Raw genomic sequence first — 15,238 nt, 5'->3', positions numbered from 1 at the left:
ACTACTAACATGAAATATTTCTGGAATTGGAATGTTCCCCAGTGCCTTAACACTTTTATATCATTTTCAATAGATTCTACTTTGTTAATGAATATCAATTTAAGGTTTTCAATTTACACGTTGTTAAGTCCTTAAATTTGCTGGACTGGGAGCAGGTTATTAAGATACTCCCAGTCACAGCTTAAAAAAAATAATAATAAAGAAGAGAAAAGGGCTTTCTTATAAGCCCAATCAATCGTATTGGTGGGCTGAAACATTTTAATAAAGAAAGGGGCCTGCAGTCTAGTTTAGTGAACAACAGGCCCCAAGTTATTTGGGCTTATTTATAATGCAATAAGCATTTAATGGGCTTGCAGTAGAGCCCATTTAGTGGAACAGCAGGCCCTAAAAGAATATATCCATTTTATTTAATTTCTTGTGAGGTGTCCCACTTATTTATGAGGGGATGCCATTGTCCTATTCTAACAAGAGGACTATTTTCCCTCCTTTACCCACTTGAAGTGGGGGGACACATGTCACCCCAGGAAGAAGGATTTGTTTTACCTCCTCTAACCACTTGAAGTGGGGGGGAAACATGTCACCCCAGGAAGAAGGATTTGTTTTCCCTCCTCTAACCACTTGAAGTGGGGGGGAAACATGTCACCCTAGGAAGAAGGATTTGTTTTCCCTCCTCTAACCACTTGAAGTGGGGGGGACACATGTCACCCTAGGAAGGAGTTATTTTTCCTCCTCTAACCACTTGAAATGGGGGGACACTTGTCACCTTAGGAAGGAAAAGTTTTCTTTTCCCTCCTTAACCCATTTTAAGTGGGTTGACACTTAGCACCCTAAGAAAAGAGGAGTGGGGAGTTACTTAACCACCTACCTGCTCTATATAAACCCCTCTCCTACAAGGAGAAGAGGCTAATGCCTTTTTTGTTGGCTATTACTAATTGATTTGCAGGATTTCTAGCATTAAGAAACAAGTGCGAAGAGAAAAGAGAAGAAGATTGGTGTGGAGAGCATAAAAGAAAAAGGAAGAAGAAGGTAGGGAATCTTGTGTTCTTCCTACACCTCTTCAATATGATACTCCTTGTGCTTCTCACATGAGATGGAAGCCCATATTCTATCAATTCCTCTCACCTCTTTCTTTCTTCCTTTTATTTTTTCTTTTCTTCCTTGTTTCATATTGAAATACATGTAAGGAGACAACCATCTACAGCCTTGCTCATGAAACTTGGCTGATTATGGTTCCTTACAACCTACTAACCTATGTGTGAGGGGAAAAACCATGTACTTGTTCATGAAACTTGGCTGATTATGGTTCCTCACAGCATGATAGTGCACACAACCATAATTTAAAGGCCATTTGTAGCCTTATTGATGAAACATGCTTTTTATGATACCTATTTACTTGTTATGCATACAATGTTTGCTTCTTCATATGTTGGTTTTCTCTCAAATAAAGAGGGAATATATACCAGAATTTTCAAAGGAAAATTCTGTAGAAAATTCATACTTAGTTTAGTCTCTATTCATTGTACTTCTGAATCAGAATCAAAAGGTTTTCTCTGCCCCTAGCAGAGATGTAATTAAGGGAATATCTACGTGATTTCCCGAATGAGGATTACCCAAATAACAAAAAACCCAGTTATTAGTCTAATTGGGTGAATTATGTTATGTGAGAAATTATACTAAAAAAATTTCCACTAACACGTACATAAATATTATCAAAATAATTTAATTTAATATGATCCTTTACTCTTCAAAGTTCAAACCCATTCCTTAGTCATTATGAATTCAGCCAAGTCCTCTAGGCCCACCTTTTTAGCATCTTCGGAGCACTAGAGTATTCCCCTTGTCCACTAGTGAGTCATTTCTTGGTTCGCAGATTAAGGGCTTTAGTTAGAGGGGAAAGATGCTGTGGGGACTTTTTCCGTTTTGTGGTTTTCTAGATAGACTGAAGTTAAAGGAACGGTCAAATTTTTGATAACCATCCATTGACCTCATAGGTGGTGCTCCACAAGGCAATTGGCATTTCTTATTCTTGGATCAGTTTACAAAAAGTTCATGGATGTACCTTACTCTAAATATTTTGTTTATGACTCATTGTATGTGCAACATAGATATATGATATGTTGATGGCTGAACATTTAATTGCCAATTATAATAGCACCCGATTGTTCACGGGTCAAAGACTTGTATATCTTTGCACTCATACATATGTCATATACAAGATACTTTTCATTCTAAATTTTTACATAAAAAAAAAAAGTGAAGCATTTAGTAGTCACATATAGCTCATTACAGAGTACTTTGGCTATATGTTGACTTTTTTTTTATTTCTTTTGAATGACTACACAACAGGAGTAGCCCATCCCCCAACCCAGGTGCAAGCGGGAATCAATCCCAAGTCTCTACTATGACCAGCAGGAGGCCTTACCAACCCACTGGTTGGCTATATGTTGACTTTGCTTGGCTTGCTTGCTAAACACTCATGTGTGTGTTTGTTATTTATTTTATTTTATTATTATTATTATTATTTTTTTTTGGGGGGGGGAGGGGATACAATGTTCATGGATAATGGCTTCAAGCACAATGAAATAAGATTTGTACACACCAAGTACTTGATTGTGAGACAAATTTCTGCTGAGAACCAAGATCTAGATGTATAAACATGGATATAAATATCCTGTGGGAGGGGCCTTGTTGTTTGGGGGGAGATTTCAATGTCATAAGATATACAAATGAAACAAATAACCCAAACCATACCATAATCACTAGTATGAGGAGGTTTAATGCCCTGGTAGAGTCTCTAGAGCTAAAAGAACCCCACCTTTTGCAAGCCTCTTTTACCTGGTCCAACCTTCAGGAAAACCAAGTTTGTCCAAAGCTGGATAGGTTTCTGTTCTCTGTAGAGTGGAAGAAACTTTGGGGAAACCTAGTCTTGAAAGCACTTCCTAGGGTAACCTCCGATCACTGTCCCCTAAGCCTTAGCCAAGAGCACTCTTTTGGAGGTCCCATTCCTTTTAGATTTGAAAACGTGTGATTGGAAGTCCCAAAGTTCATTGAAAAAATAAAGGGGTGGTGGATGGAAGATAGGATCAATGCCAACAACAGAGGGGTGAGATTCATGAAAAAATTAAAGAGGTTGAAAGAAAGGATTAATAAGGAAGAATTGAAGAAAAAAAGGAATTAATTGCTAAAAGGATAGAGGAGTTAGATTGTAAGGAAGCCCAGAGAGCGTGTACTGAGGAGGAAAGATCGCGCCTAAAGGTGGAATTAGAGGAGATTTTGAGAAAGGAGGAAATTTCCTGGAGCCAAAAATCGAGATGTAAATGGCTTTTGGAGAGTGATGGGAAGAAAACATTTTTCACTCAGTGGCAAATGGAAGAAGAAAGAAGAATCAAATTTCTAACATTGAATCTGAAGGCCAGATGATAACTTTAGAGGAAGAAATTACAAAGACCTTTGTGGATCATTTTAAATCACTGTTTTCCACTGTAGGTGAAAGAATCATGGAGTTGGAGGATCTGAATTGGTCTAGAGTGCCAGAAGCCCTCCTAGAAAGGCACTTCAGTGTGGAAGAGGTTCATGAGGCAATTTTCTCAATGGAGAGATCCAAAGCCCTTGGACCTGATGGTTTCTCAATGGATTTTTTTCAGGATTGTTTAGAAATAATAAAATCTGATTCGATGGAAGTCTTCACTGAGTTCCACATCAAAGGGAAGATTTCACCAGGAGCAAATGCAACCTTCATAGCCCTAGTGCCCAACAAAAAAGGTGCCAAATCTCCAAAGGATTATAGACCAATAAGCCTAGTGGGTAGCTTGTACAAAATCATTGCTAAAGCCCTAGCGGGATGTTTTAAGAGCATCTTGCCCCAGGTAATCTCTCAAAATCAGGGAGCCTTTGTAGAAGGGAGACAAATAATTAATCAGATTCTTGTAGCAAATGAATGTGTAGCAGAAAGGAAAAAAACGAGGCAAAGGCTTAATTTGTAATTAGATCTAGAGAAAGCCTATGATATGGTGGATTCATCCTTTCTCCTAGGTTTACTAGAAAAGGTTGGGTTGGTAGAAGATGGAAAAATGGATCAAAGGTTGTATTAGTTCAGCTCATTTCTCAATTCTAGTCAATGGTGTGGCAAAAGATTTCTTCCCAGCAAAAAGAGGGCTAAGGCAAGGAGATCCCATTTCCCCCTTCCTTTTCACCCTAGTTGTGGAGGTGCTAAGTAGGCTGATTATAAATGCTGACCTAGAAAACCAGTTTAGAGAGTGGAGGCTAGGAAGAAATCAGATTGCGGTAACCCACTTGCAGTTTGCAGATGACATAATCATATTTTGTGAGGACTACTCAGAATCCAACTTAAGAAACTTGAAGGTCCTAATAGAACATTTTCAGAGAGTCTCGGGGGGGACCCGAGAGCAGACAACTTTTGGAAACCCATAATAGAAAGGTTTTCTAGGAAGCTAGCCATGTGGAAGAGAAACTACATTTCCATGGGGGAAGAATCACTTTGATTAGATCCACTCTAGCCAACCTACCCACCTATTACCTATCCACCTTTAGAATCTCGATAAAAATTGCAAAGCAATTGGAAAAAATAATGAGATTTCTTGTGGGAGCCGGGAGATGAAAAAAAAGACCATCGGATAAAATGGGAACAGGTATGTAAAGGCAAGGACCAAGGAGGACTTGGCGTAGGAAATCTAGTTAAGAGGAATACGGCTCTCTTGGGAAAATGGCTTTGGAGATTTCCCCTAGAAAGTGAGAGGTTGTGGCACAAGGTCATTGAAAGCATCCATGGTGTAGTGGACAATGGCTGGGATGCAAGACTAGCACCTCAAGTAGCTTCTTTTTCTCCTTGGACAATGGCAAGGACCAAGACTGTCACCACCCAAAACCACTCATTGTTGTCTTGGGGCTAGGGGTGCAACTTGGGCAGGCCCAGACTGAGCCTAAATCGGCCCAACCTGGAATCTTACACGGGCTGGGCTGGGCTTGGATTTACAGTCCTCTGGCCCAAGAAGTCGGGTTTTTTTATTTTTTGGGCCGGGCTCAGGTAGCCTGAACCCGGCCCAATTATATACATTTATACATATATGTGTATATATGTAAATGTTGCATATATATATATATATATACATACATATTTATATATATAACATTTGTATAGATATTCTGCATACATATTTACATACATACATAAATATATGTATATATATTTGCATAAATACATTTATATATGTATAATTTTAGAGTGGGTTCATTGAAACATGAACAATAATAACCCCGCCTATTTCCCATCTCCCTCCTTCCCCACCCAGATTTCTGGATTTTAGCCTTCCGTTAACTCATTCTCCCTCCCCCCCCCCCCCCCAGCTGTCTCCCTTCATACAAGCCACTTATCCCGACTTTGGCCAGTTGTACCTCCCTATTGTAAGGAACTTCCACCTCATCTTCTCCTCTTTCCAGTTGACCATTCGAATCCTCTTCATGTATGCCTCCTCCTCTACTCTACAACCAGACAACCCTCCAACTTCCCCTGCCCCAACTCCGTCTTCCTTTGTCTCCTCTTCTTCATTCAATCTTCTATCCATCACATCCCTTTCCTCCACCTTCCAAAACGACCCATTGGCACCTTCAACAATTATTCTCAATTCAAAGAGTTCCACTACAAGTTCAAGTTCTAATCTATTTGGAATTGTAGTGGAATCCTTAACTTCGACCAGTATCCTCGCCATGTCAAGCTTCTCCCAGGTCCTATTCCTATCATCAAATTTCAAGAATCTACCACAACATCTAGAAATTTCTCCAAAAGTCAAAATACTCTAAGCATGCAATGGGAATGTGGGATGCCTACCACTCCAATCCACACTGCCATATTCCTTCTGCCTGCAACTATTTCTCCAACTGCTAGGAACTACTAGTCCAACCTTAAATCAAAACCTCTTTCTTTTGTTTTCTCTATTTCCAACACCCACTTTACATACTGCCTAGTGCTTGCTATGAAACATGAACAATAATAACCCCGCATTCAATTTTCTCACCCCCATCACTTTCTTTCTTCCCCATTCTAACACCACCCAAGCTTCCATTTTTTCCATCTCATAATCCTTTGCCACCACTCTTCCTACAAGACTCACATGTAAAATTCTCATTCTCTCCATCTTTCCTGCCTTCCTAATATCCACTAGAAGCTTTGTAGTGTGACCAATCAAAAAAGCTAGTTCATAGTGTGTTAATGTAAGGAGGAAAAACTACCAATCAAAAAAAAATGGAAGGAGATCACCTTCAAGCTGTTAGTAGGAAATTTGAAAACTCACCACTCTTTGTTATCTCTTAGTAAGGTCCTTTTCTCTTCTTTTGACTTAGATTGTTATATTCGAATCCGAAGTTTTGGTGGATATTTTTGCATCAGATATTTATTTCAAGTTCTGAAAAGGTTGCCCTCCATTTCTCTCTACCCAGCCAAGAAGATATGGATTCTATATGTCCTGTGACTCCTGTCTATGATGTGTGCTCCCATGTGGGTAGCATCAAAAGGAAGGTGAACAGGTATGATGTTTTCCAACAAAGAAGTCACTGCTTCAAATATGCATTGCCAAGAACCTGTCCGTTTCTATGGAAGTAATCCATTAACCACACATTGCATTGCCTAATCACTGAGATTGTCCAATATGTTCTCCTAATCCTTTTTAGAGTAAACATGGAGACTCATAGTGATGATCATTCTTTGTGGGCTGTGGGCGGAAATCAGTAGCCACACTTGCCAAGGGAGAGTATTATATAATCCATCTGTTGAAATATTTACTAAGTCTCCTAGTTGTCCTCGTCAATAGGAGTTTGTTTAAGTGGTTGTAGTTTGTTTTTCTGTTAAGTTGTCCTCGTCAATAGGAGTTTGTTTAAGTGGTTGTAGTTTTTTTTTCTGTTAAGTTGTCATCGTCAATAGGAGTTGTTTAAGTGGTTTAGTTTGTTTTTCTGTTACCTGGTCTATAGGAGAATACGTAGCTCCAGGAGTAAGTTGCATGTTTTTAGGAGTTGATGGTTGCACTTCCTAGTTTCAAGCACTTATCCGTTTGGTTTTAGCTCTATAAATAGAGCAGCTTCTTGTTGTGAAAATATTAGATTTTGAGAAATAACATAGTTCAGTCCTTGTCTCTATTATTTTGTCCTTTTTCTTCCAAGATATTAATTTATCAGTGGTATCAGAGCCGGTGAAGAGAGAGTCACGAAAAAAAGGGGAGAGTATAGCAGTAGCTTTCTTCCTGTCTTTTGTATTGCAGAGAGAAAAGTGTGGAAGTGTCACAAAGTTCATCCCGTATGGCTACTGATAACTTCATTCAACCTGCCATCCCGCGCTTTGATGGTCACTATGACCATTGGAGTATGTTGATGGAGAACTTCTTGAGGTCCAAAGAATATTGGCAGGTCGTCTCCAACGGAATAGCAGAACCAGCAGCAGGCACAGCAGTGACAGATGCACAGAAAACAGAATTAGAAGGACAACGTTTGAAGAATCTCAAAGCGAAAAATTATCTTTTCCAAGCCATTGATCGTTCAATCTTGGAAACCATTCTTTGCAAGGATACGTCCAAGCACATCTGGGATTCCATGAAGAAGAAGTATCAAGGTTCGGCAAGGGCAAAGAGGCAGCAGCTTCAAGCACTTCGTTCGGAGTTCAAAACACTACGAATGAAATCAGGAGAGTCGGTGACAGATTACTTTTCACGGACAATGGCAATCGTCAATAAGATGCGGATCCACGGTGACAAGACGGAGGACGTCACCATAGTAGAGAAGACCCTTCGATCCATGACACCAAAATTTAATTTTGTTGTTTGTTCCATAGAAGAATCCCATGATATTGATGAACTTTCAATTGACGAATTACAAAGTTCTTTGTTGATTCATGAGCATAAAATCAACCAGCAGGAGAAAGAGGAGCAAGCTTTGAAGGCCTCCACAGAAAATCATCCAGCACCAAGGAGAGATAGAGGACGAGGTAGAGGTAGTGGCAGAGGCAGAGAAAGCAATGATCGTGGAAACCAACAACAACATCAACATCAAGACAACCAAGTTCAAGGAAGAGGAAGAGGAAGAGGAGACCACCACTCGACTACATATAGACCAAGGTCAGCAGACAAGTCCAATGTCGAGTGCTACAGATGTCACAGGTATGGCCACTATAAGTCTGAATGCCGAACTAATTTAAATAGACAACATGGAGAAATGTCTAATCTTGCAGAGAAGGAAGAAGAAGTATCCTTGTTAATGGTTTGTCATGTAAAGGAGGAAACCAAGAAGAATTTGTGGTACTTAGACACAGGCTGCAGCAATCATATGTGTGGAGACAAGTCGGCATTCTCTTATTTGGATGAGTCATTTCGCGATAATGTGAAGTTTGGTGACAATTCTAGACTCTCAGTTATGGGAAAAGGAAGGGTGACAATCCAAACCAAGGGGGATTCTACTCAAACAATCTCCAATGTGCTCTTCGTTCCAAACTTGAAGACCAATCTACTTAGTGTGGGTCAGCTGCAAGAAAAGGGATACGAGATTTCTATCAAATATGGAGTTTGTCGAATTCAAGATGCAAAGTTAGGCTTAATTGCTCAAGTTAACATGACAGCGAATCGTATGTTTCCGCTTTATCTCCACAACATCACTCATTCATGCTTCTCAACCAAATTGAAGGATGCAGCATGGCTATGGCATTTTCGCTATGGTCACCTAAACTTTGGTGGACTGAAGACTCTACAACAGAAAAATATGGTGATTGGTCTTCCTCAAATTACAGCTCCATCTGAAGTTTGTGAAGAATGTGTTGTTAGCAAACAACACCGTAATCAATTTCCGAAAGGAAAATCATGGAGAACGAAAAAGGCGTTGGAGCTGGTTCATTCTGATCTTTGCGGGCCAATTGATCCATCTTCCAACGGAGGTAAGAGGTACATAATTACCTTCATTGATGATTATAGTTGAAAAGTATGGGTCTATTTTTTGCAAGAAAAATTTGAAGCTTTTGCAGCATTTAAAAATTATAAAGTGCTTGTTGAGAAAGAAGTTGGCAGCCCAATAAAGGTTCTTCGCACTGATCGTGGTGGAGAATACAACTCACTTGAATTTGCAAAATTTTGTGAGACCCATGGAATCAAGAGGCAACTTACGGCAGCTTACACGCCTCAACAAAATGGAGTTTGTGAGCGGAAAAATCGCACTATTTTGAATATGGTGCGAAGTCTGTTGCAGAGGAACGGCATTCCAAAAACCTTCTGGCCCGAAGCAGTTAATTGGAGCATTCATATTTTGAATAGGTGTCCCACACTCGTTCAAAATATGACTCCAGAGGAAGCATGGAGCGGACGGAGACCGGGAGTAGATCATTTCAGAATTTTTGGGTGTGTTGGCTATGCTCATATTCCAGACCAGAAGAGAACAAAGCTAGATGACAAGGGAGAAAAATGCATTTTTCTTGGTGTTAGTGATCAATCAAAAGCCTATAAGCTTTACAATCCTATCACTAAGAAAATTGTTATCAGTCGTGATGTTGTTTTTGATGAAGAAAGTTTTTGGCCATGGAACAACAATGTTGTCAAACAGCAAATACCCGTCAACTTTGATGGAGACAACGAAGAGGAGAGGCAACAGCCAATAGAAAATGATCAACAAATTCCACCAGATGGTCTGACAGATGCTCTAAGCTCGCCAACAGCAATAGAACGGCCTCAACGTGTTAGAAGAAGGCCCGCATGGATGACTGATTATGAGGTAACCGAAATTGACCAATCTGAGGACCCACTTACATATTTTGCTCTATTTTCGGATTGTGATCCTACAGTTTTCGAAGAGGCTGTCAAAGAATCCAAATGGCAAAAGGCAATGGACGAAGAAATTGCAGCCATTGAACGGAACAACACTTGGGAGTTGACTGATCTTCCAAGAGGGCACAAGACAATTGGTGTCAAGTGGGTGTACAAGACAAAATTGAAGGAGAATGGAGAAGTTGACAAATACAAGGCACGCCTAGTAGCTAAAGGCTATAAGCAAGAATTTGGAGTGGATTATAGAGAAGTCTTTGCTCCTGTCGCAAGACATGATACGATCAGATTGGTGATTGCATTGGCAGCTCAACATTCATGGCCTATCTTCCAATTGGATGTGAAATCAGCATTCTTGCATGATGAACTGCAGGAACAGGTATTTATTGACCAACCTCCTGGTTATGTGAAGCTTGGAAGTGAAAATAAGGCTTATAAACTCAAAAAGGCATTATACGGGCTAAAACAAGCACCACGCGCTTGGTATAGTCGTATAGATGCTTATTTTTCTAAAGAGGGATTTAAGAAATGTCCATATGAGCACACACTTTTTACAAAGATTGAAGATGGAGGAAAATTGCTCATTGTTTGCTTATATGTTGACGATCTTATTTTCACTGGAAATGAGAGTGCCATGTTTGAAAGTTTTAAGAAGTCCATGATGATTGAGTTTGATATGTCTGACCTTGGAAAGATGCATTATTTTTTGGGTATTGAAGTGGTGCAATCTGCAGTTGGAATTTTTATTTCACAAAGGAAGTATGTGCAAGAAATTTTGGATAGGTTTCAAATGAAAAATTGCAATTCTGTTAGCACGCCAACTGAAGTGGGTCTAAAGCTTGTTCGAAATCCTGAAGGAAGGAAGATTGATAGCGCTCTTTACAAGCAAATTGTAGGGAGTCTAATGTATTTAACAGCTACAAGACCTGACATAATGCATGTTGTGAGTCTCATAAGCAGGTTCATGGAGTGTCCGAAAGAGATTCATCTCTTAGCTGCAAAAAGAATCTTTCGATACTTGCAAGGGACTGCTAGTTATGGGCTGTTCTACAAGAAAGGAGAAAAGTCAGATTTGTTCGATTTCACTGACAGTGATTATGTCGGAGATTTAGATGATTGGAAAAGCACTTCAGGATATGTTTTCATGCTTGGTTCTGGAGCTGTTTCGTGGTCTTCAAAAAAGCAATCAATTGTCACTTTGTCAACAACTGAAGCAGAGTTTGTAGCTGCAACAGGCTGCGCCTGTCAAGCTATTTGGCTGAAGAAAATTCTAGAAGAGCTAAACTTTGAACGACAAGGGCCTATAACAATTTTTTGTGACAACAGTTCTTCCATCAAACTCTCCAAAAATCTTGTTCTACATGGAAGAAGCAAGCATATAGATGTGAAGTTTCACTTCCTAAGGAACCTGACAAATGAAGGAGTCATTGAGCTCGTCTACTACAAGAGTGAAGACTAGATTGCTGATATAATGACCAAACCTCTCAAATTCACGTCATTTGTGAAGTTTAGAAAACTGCTAGGTGTCTCCACTTTGGACGGCCCAGCTTGAAGAGAGTTTGTTGTTTTTTCTAAACTGAATGTTTGAAAACTTTCAGTTTAAGGGAGGGATAATTGTTGAAATATTTACCAAGTCTCCTAGTTGTCCTCGTCAATAGGAGTTTGTTTAAGTGGTTGTAGTTTGCTTTTCTGTTAAGTTGTCCTCGTCAATAGGAGTTTGTTTAAGTGGTTGTAGTTTGTTTTTCTGTTAAGTTGTCCTCGTCAATAGGAGTTTGTTTAAGTGGTTTAGTTTGTTTTTCTGTTACCTGGTCTATAGGAGAATACGTAGCTCTAGGAGTAAGTTGCATGTTTTTAGGAGTTGGTGGTTGCACTTCCTAGTTTCAAGCACTTATCCGTTTGGTTTTAGCTCTATAAATAGAGCAGCTTCTTGTTGTGAAAATATTAGATTTTGAGAAATAACAAAGTTCAGTCCTTGTCTCTATTATTTTGTCCTTTTTCTTCCAAGATATCAATTTATCACCATCTAGTACGGAGAGGATAATCTCCTATCTCACCTTGTGGGTTTAAACACAGAAGAATTCAGGGGCATTAATTAAACAATACATGGTGGATCTAACAAGCTATTGCTATTCATCTATTTATGCACCCCCAGATGCATTTATAACATTGGGATTCATTGGTACTTTCATTTCTCAATATGATATCCTTCTTGCATGATTATGTAATGCTTACTCACTAAAAGTTGAAGTAATGGCTTTACTGCCAGGTATGGATTGCAAAGACTAGAGGTTTAGTCAGGGGCGGAGCCAAGGGGGACCCAGAGTAGCCATGGCCCCCCTATGACCCAGAAAACTCCACAATTCCATGTATATTTTTCCCTTCTCCCCACTCCCCATCCAATGGTTGCCCCCCCCCCCTCCCCCAATTCACTTAGGTTTTGGCCCCCCATAAAAATTTCTAGCTCTGCCCTTGGGTTTAGTCCAATGGTGATGGGAGGTGATTCGAGCAACGCAACTATTTAGATGGACAAGGGGAGAAGTCGTGGGGTCACGGAAGCTTGCCGAGCGTCAGTCTATATGGAGTGGCCGATAGCCTGGCTAAATTGGAGAGCGGTGAAGCCCAGCTCTATTCCATAGTAAAACTCCTTTTAGGGGCCTGGTTTTGCTCACAGGTCCTGCTTTTCAGAAATCATGTAAAGGCTAATAGTCATCCTTCATTTTAATACATTTTATTAACAAAATGTTACAGTATGCACATAAAACTGCATTTGCATGAGCAATTAGAGTTGCCCATTTAACTTAGTTAACAATTTGGGTCGTTATTTGTTTCACCCAACTGTTCTGTTGCATCAAATGATGAGTATGAACATTAAATTTAAATCAAATTCCATGTTAACATTTTAACAAGCAGGAGAAGAGCTAAATAATGGAATACCCGAATTAAATTAACTGAAAATTCGTAAAATGCAGAAAAAGTGAAACTCACGAGTTATAGAATCGGGATAAGGTTCATCATCTTCATTCTCTCGCTGGATAGACGGGGCTAGAGCGGAAACAATGATTGACATGTCTTTGTCCGACCGTTGACATCGTAATTTCCGGTGAGTTCGTTTAGAGGAACTGGAGAACTGGATTCATGTATCTGGTCCTCAGCTGCTCAGCAGGCTTGCGACAACGGGAGAAGAGAGAAAGGGCGAGTAGCGGTTCGAGTTGGACTCCATAACTGCATGTACAATTAGATCGTTTTTTGGTACTTTCCATTTTCACACCCCCAAACGGATCGGATCTCGTCGGATACGTCGTACAGCAAACGTAGGAGTGAAATTTGATCTGATCCAACCCGAATCCGATCTGAGCTTTTGTACGGGTTGGGCCCGAGTTTTTCGAGCTTTGGGCTGGGCCACAAAATCTTAGGCCTGACTCAACCTGAATCCGTCCAAAGAAATACATACATGTATTTATTGTTAATTCATTCTACTTCTAAATTGGGATTAAAGCTCGGTGAAAGATGATTGTATAAAAAGATAAGCATAAAATCTTTTAAACCCAACCAACCTACCTAGTCCGGTACAATCCAATCCCAACTCAAGCGGCCAAGCCCAATCTGACTTGTGTTGGGTTAAGCTCAATTTGAGCTTGGACTGAGAAATCCAGGCTTGACCTCGAGTTGAGCCAGGACCAAGTTGTATCTTAAGCTGTGTTTGGTTTGCAGTGCAAATTTATCTGTATTAATACAAATGCATGGGAGTGCAAATGTAAAAGATGCTATTTAATTTTGTTTTGGATTTTACTTTATTCTGTTTCCTGTCTTAATTTATTTTATTTGTATTGCAATCAAACAAAATAAGTTAAAGTTTGAAACAAAAACATATCATTTGCACTGTCATAGTTTTGCATCAATACAAATTTATTTGCATTGCAACCAAACACAGTCGTCCTAAGGCTATATGCCTAGGTTGACCTCCAACCCAATCCACCCAAATTGCACCCCCTACCCAAAGTCCTCTAATGGATCGGATCAAATCAAATACATCAAGATTGAAATTTATTTGTTGACATATGGGATATTGAACAACATCAATAAATTTATATAAAAATTAGAAACAACACCAAAAACATAAACTATAATGGAAAATGGAAAATGGAAAAAGAAAGTTTCTCTAAATCCCAAATTTAACAAAATTCTGAACAATTTTAATATTAAAAAAATGTTTTATAAATGAAAAGTCAAAATTCCGTTATGTATTCACAGTATCGATGGGTCATTGATACACTAAATAAGAATGCTTTAGGGGTTTGACTTATTTCAAGGAGTAGACGGGCCTAAGACCTATATTGGGGTGTATTGATACTTAGAACATTATATCCAAATTGAATCCTATCAATAAATGGATCATATTTTCAAATCTGATTATGGATAAACAGATATCCAACTATTTACATCCCAACCTAGGTTGATAAAGGGTCATCGAAGTGGTTTCATTGAATTAGTGTCACAGACCCATTGCATATGGACCTGCCATGACGTGTGCATGAGCCATGCAGCGGTTCACTCACCATCTTAGAGGTTCCCTATTGAGTAGGAGAGTGTTTTGAATTGGTCTTATTTACGTAGTATTTACATATATAGGATTTTTATGCTTCATATATAGTCAGTTGTTATTTTTTCGTTCTGGAAGTTTATCTTTGTTATTTGTTATATCTTTTCCTTCTTTAAGGAACCTTACCGTTGTAATAAACCAACTATAAAAAGGTTGGTCATTATCAGTAAAGTATGAAGAGTTTTATTTTTTTCCGGATTAATTATCTTGGAGGAAAGGGTTGCCTCTCGAACAAACCCAGGAGTTCACTCTTATCTCTTTCAAAATAGGGAAGAGGAAACTTTCTTTCTCTTCTCCGGTGACCGGATCCCGGCAAGTCCTCCTGATCGGACGTCCTATTACTCGTTCGGTCACCCGTGCCCGTGACAATTAGCCGTTGAAGTGATGTACCAAATTTTTAATTAATCTAGGTTGTCGGTTGTCCAAACAAAACGCAGCTATTAATAAAAGTGGAATGTACCTAGATTTCAACTAATATTGGCCATTTAAGGAATCTAGGCTATGGTACTAAAAAGATTTTACACAATGTTTTCAATCATCCGACGATGAAGTATCCATCTAGACAGTTCAGTCATTCAAATCATCACCTGATCCTGTTTGTGGGTTTGGTTTTTCAAAATTTGAAAATTTACAAAAATGACGAATTGGTAACAGCTGAAGTGGCTAAACTGAATGACTTATTGCTTTGTTATTTAGTGGATTTAATTTAACTAGCTCTAAAGTGTTAGAAACAAAGCCTTTCCAAGGAACCTAGGGAGCTAGGAATAACTGTAATGGGTGGTAAAAATAAAATGAGAGAAGTAAACAAATGCCATTGACAACACTCTCACAAGAA

At 39.3% G+C, this 15,238-nt stretch overlaps 1 protein-coding gene across 4 annotated transcripts in view; it reads right to left on the bottom strand.

Moving 5' to 3' along the window:
* The window catches only part of LOC148790697 (folate-biopterin transporter 1, chloroplastic-like), a 32,186-nt gene extending 18,697 nt beyond the window's left edge, over positions 1-13,489 (bottom strand). The window contains exon 1 of one of the 4 annotated variants that reach the window (XR_016077979.1): positions 12,789-13,489. Coding sequence is in view for 2 of the 4 variants with exons in the window: in XM_088890891.1 (XP_088747017.1) it covers positions 12,789-12,870 (82 nt within the window). In the remaining 2 variants the exon portion in view is untranslated. The remainder of the gene's footprint in view (positions 1-12,788) is intronic. The other 3 variants (XR_016077978.1, XM_088890891.1, XM_088890892.1) reach the window with 3 other exon arrangements.
* Between the last annotated feature and the right edge of the window lie 1,749 nt (positions 13,490-15,238).

This window comes from Nelumbo nucifera, chromosome 6, assembly GCF_055504915.1.
Source record: "Nelumbo nucifera cultivar China Antique chromosome 6, China Antique-T2T, whole genome shotgun sequence".
In the NCBI taxonomy this organism is placed as follows: domain Eukaryota; kingdom Viridiplantae; phylum Streptophyta; class Magnoliopsida; order Proteales; family Nelumbonaceae; genus Nelumbo; species Nelumbo nucifera.
Note: the sequence above shows the minus strand (reverse complement) of the source record. Positions and strands in the feature narration are given on the sequence as shown.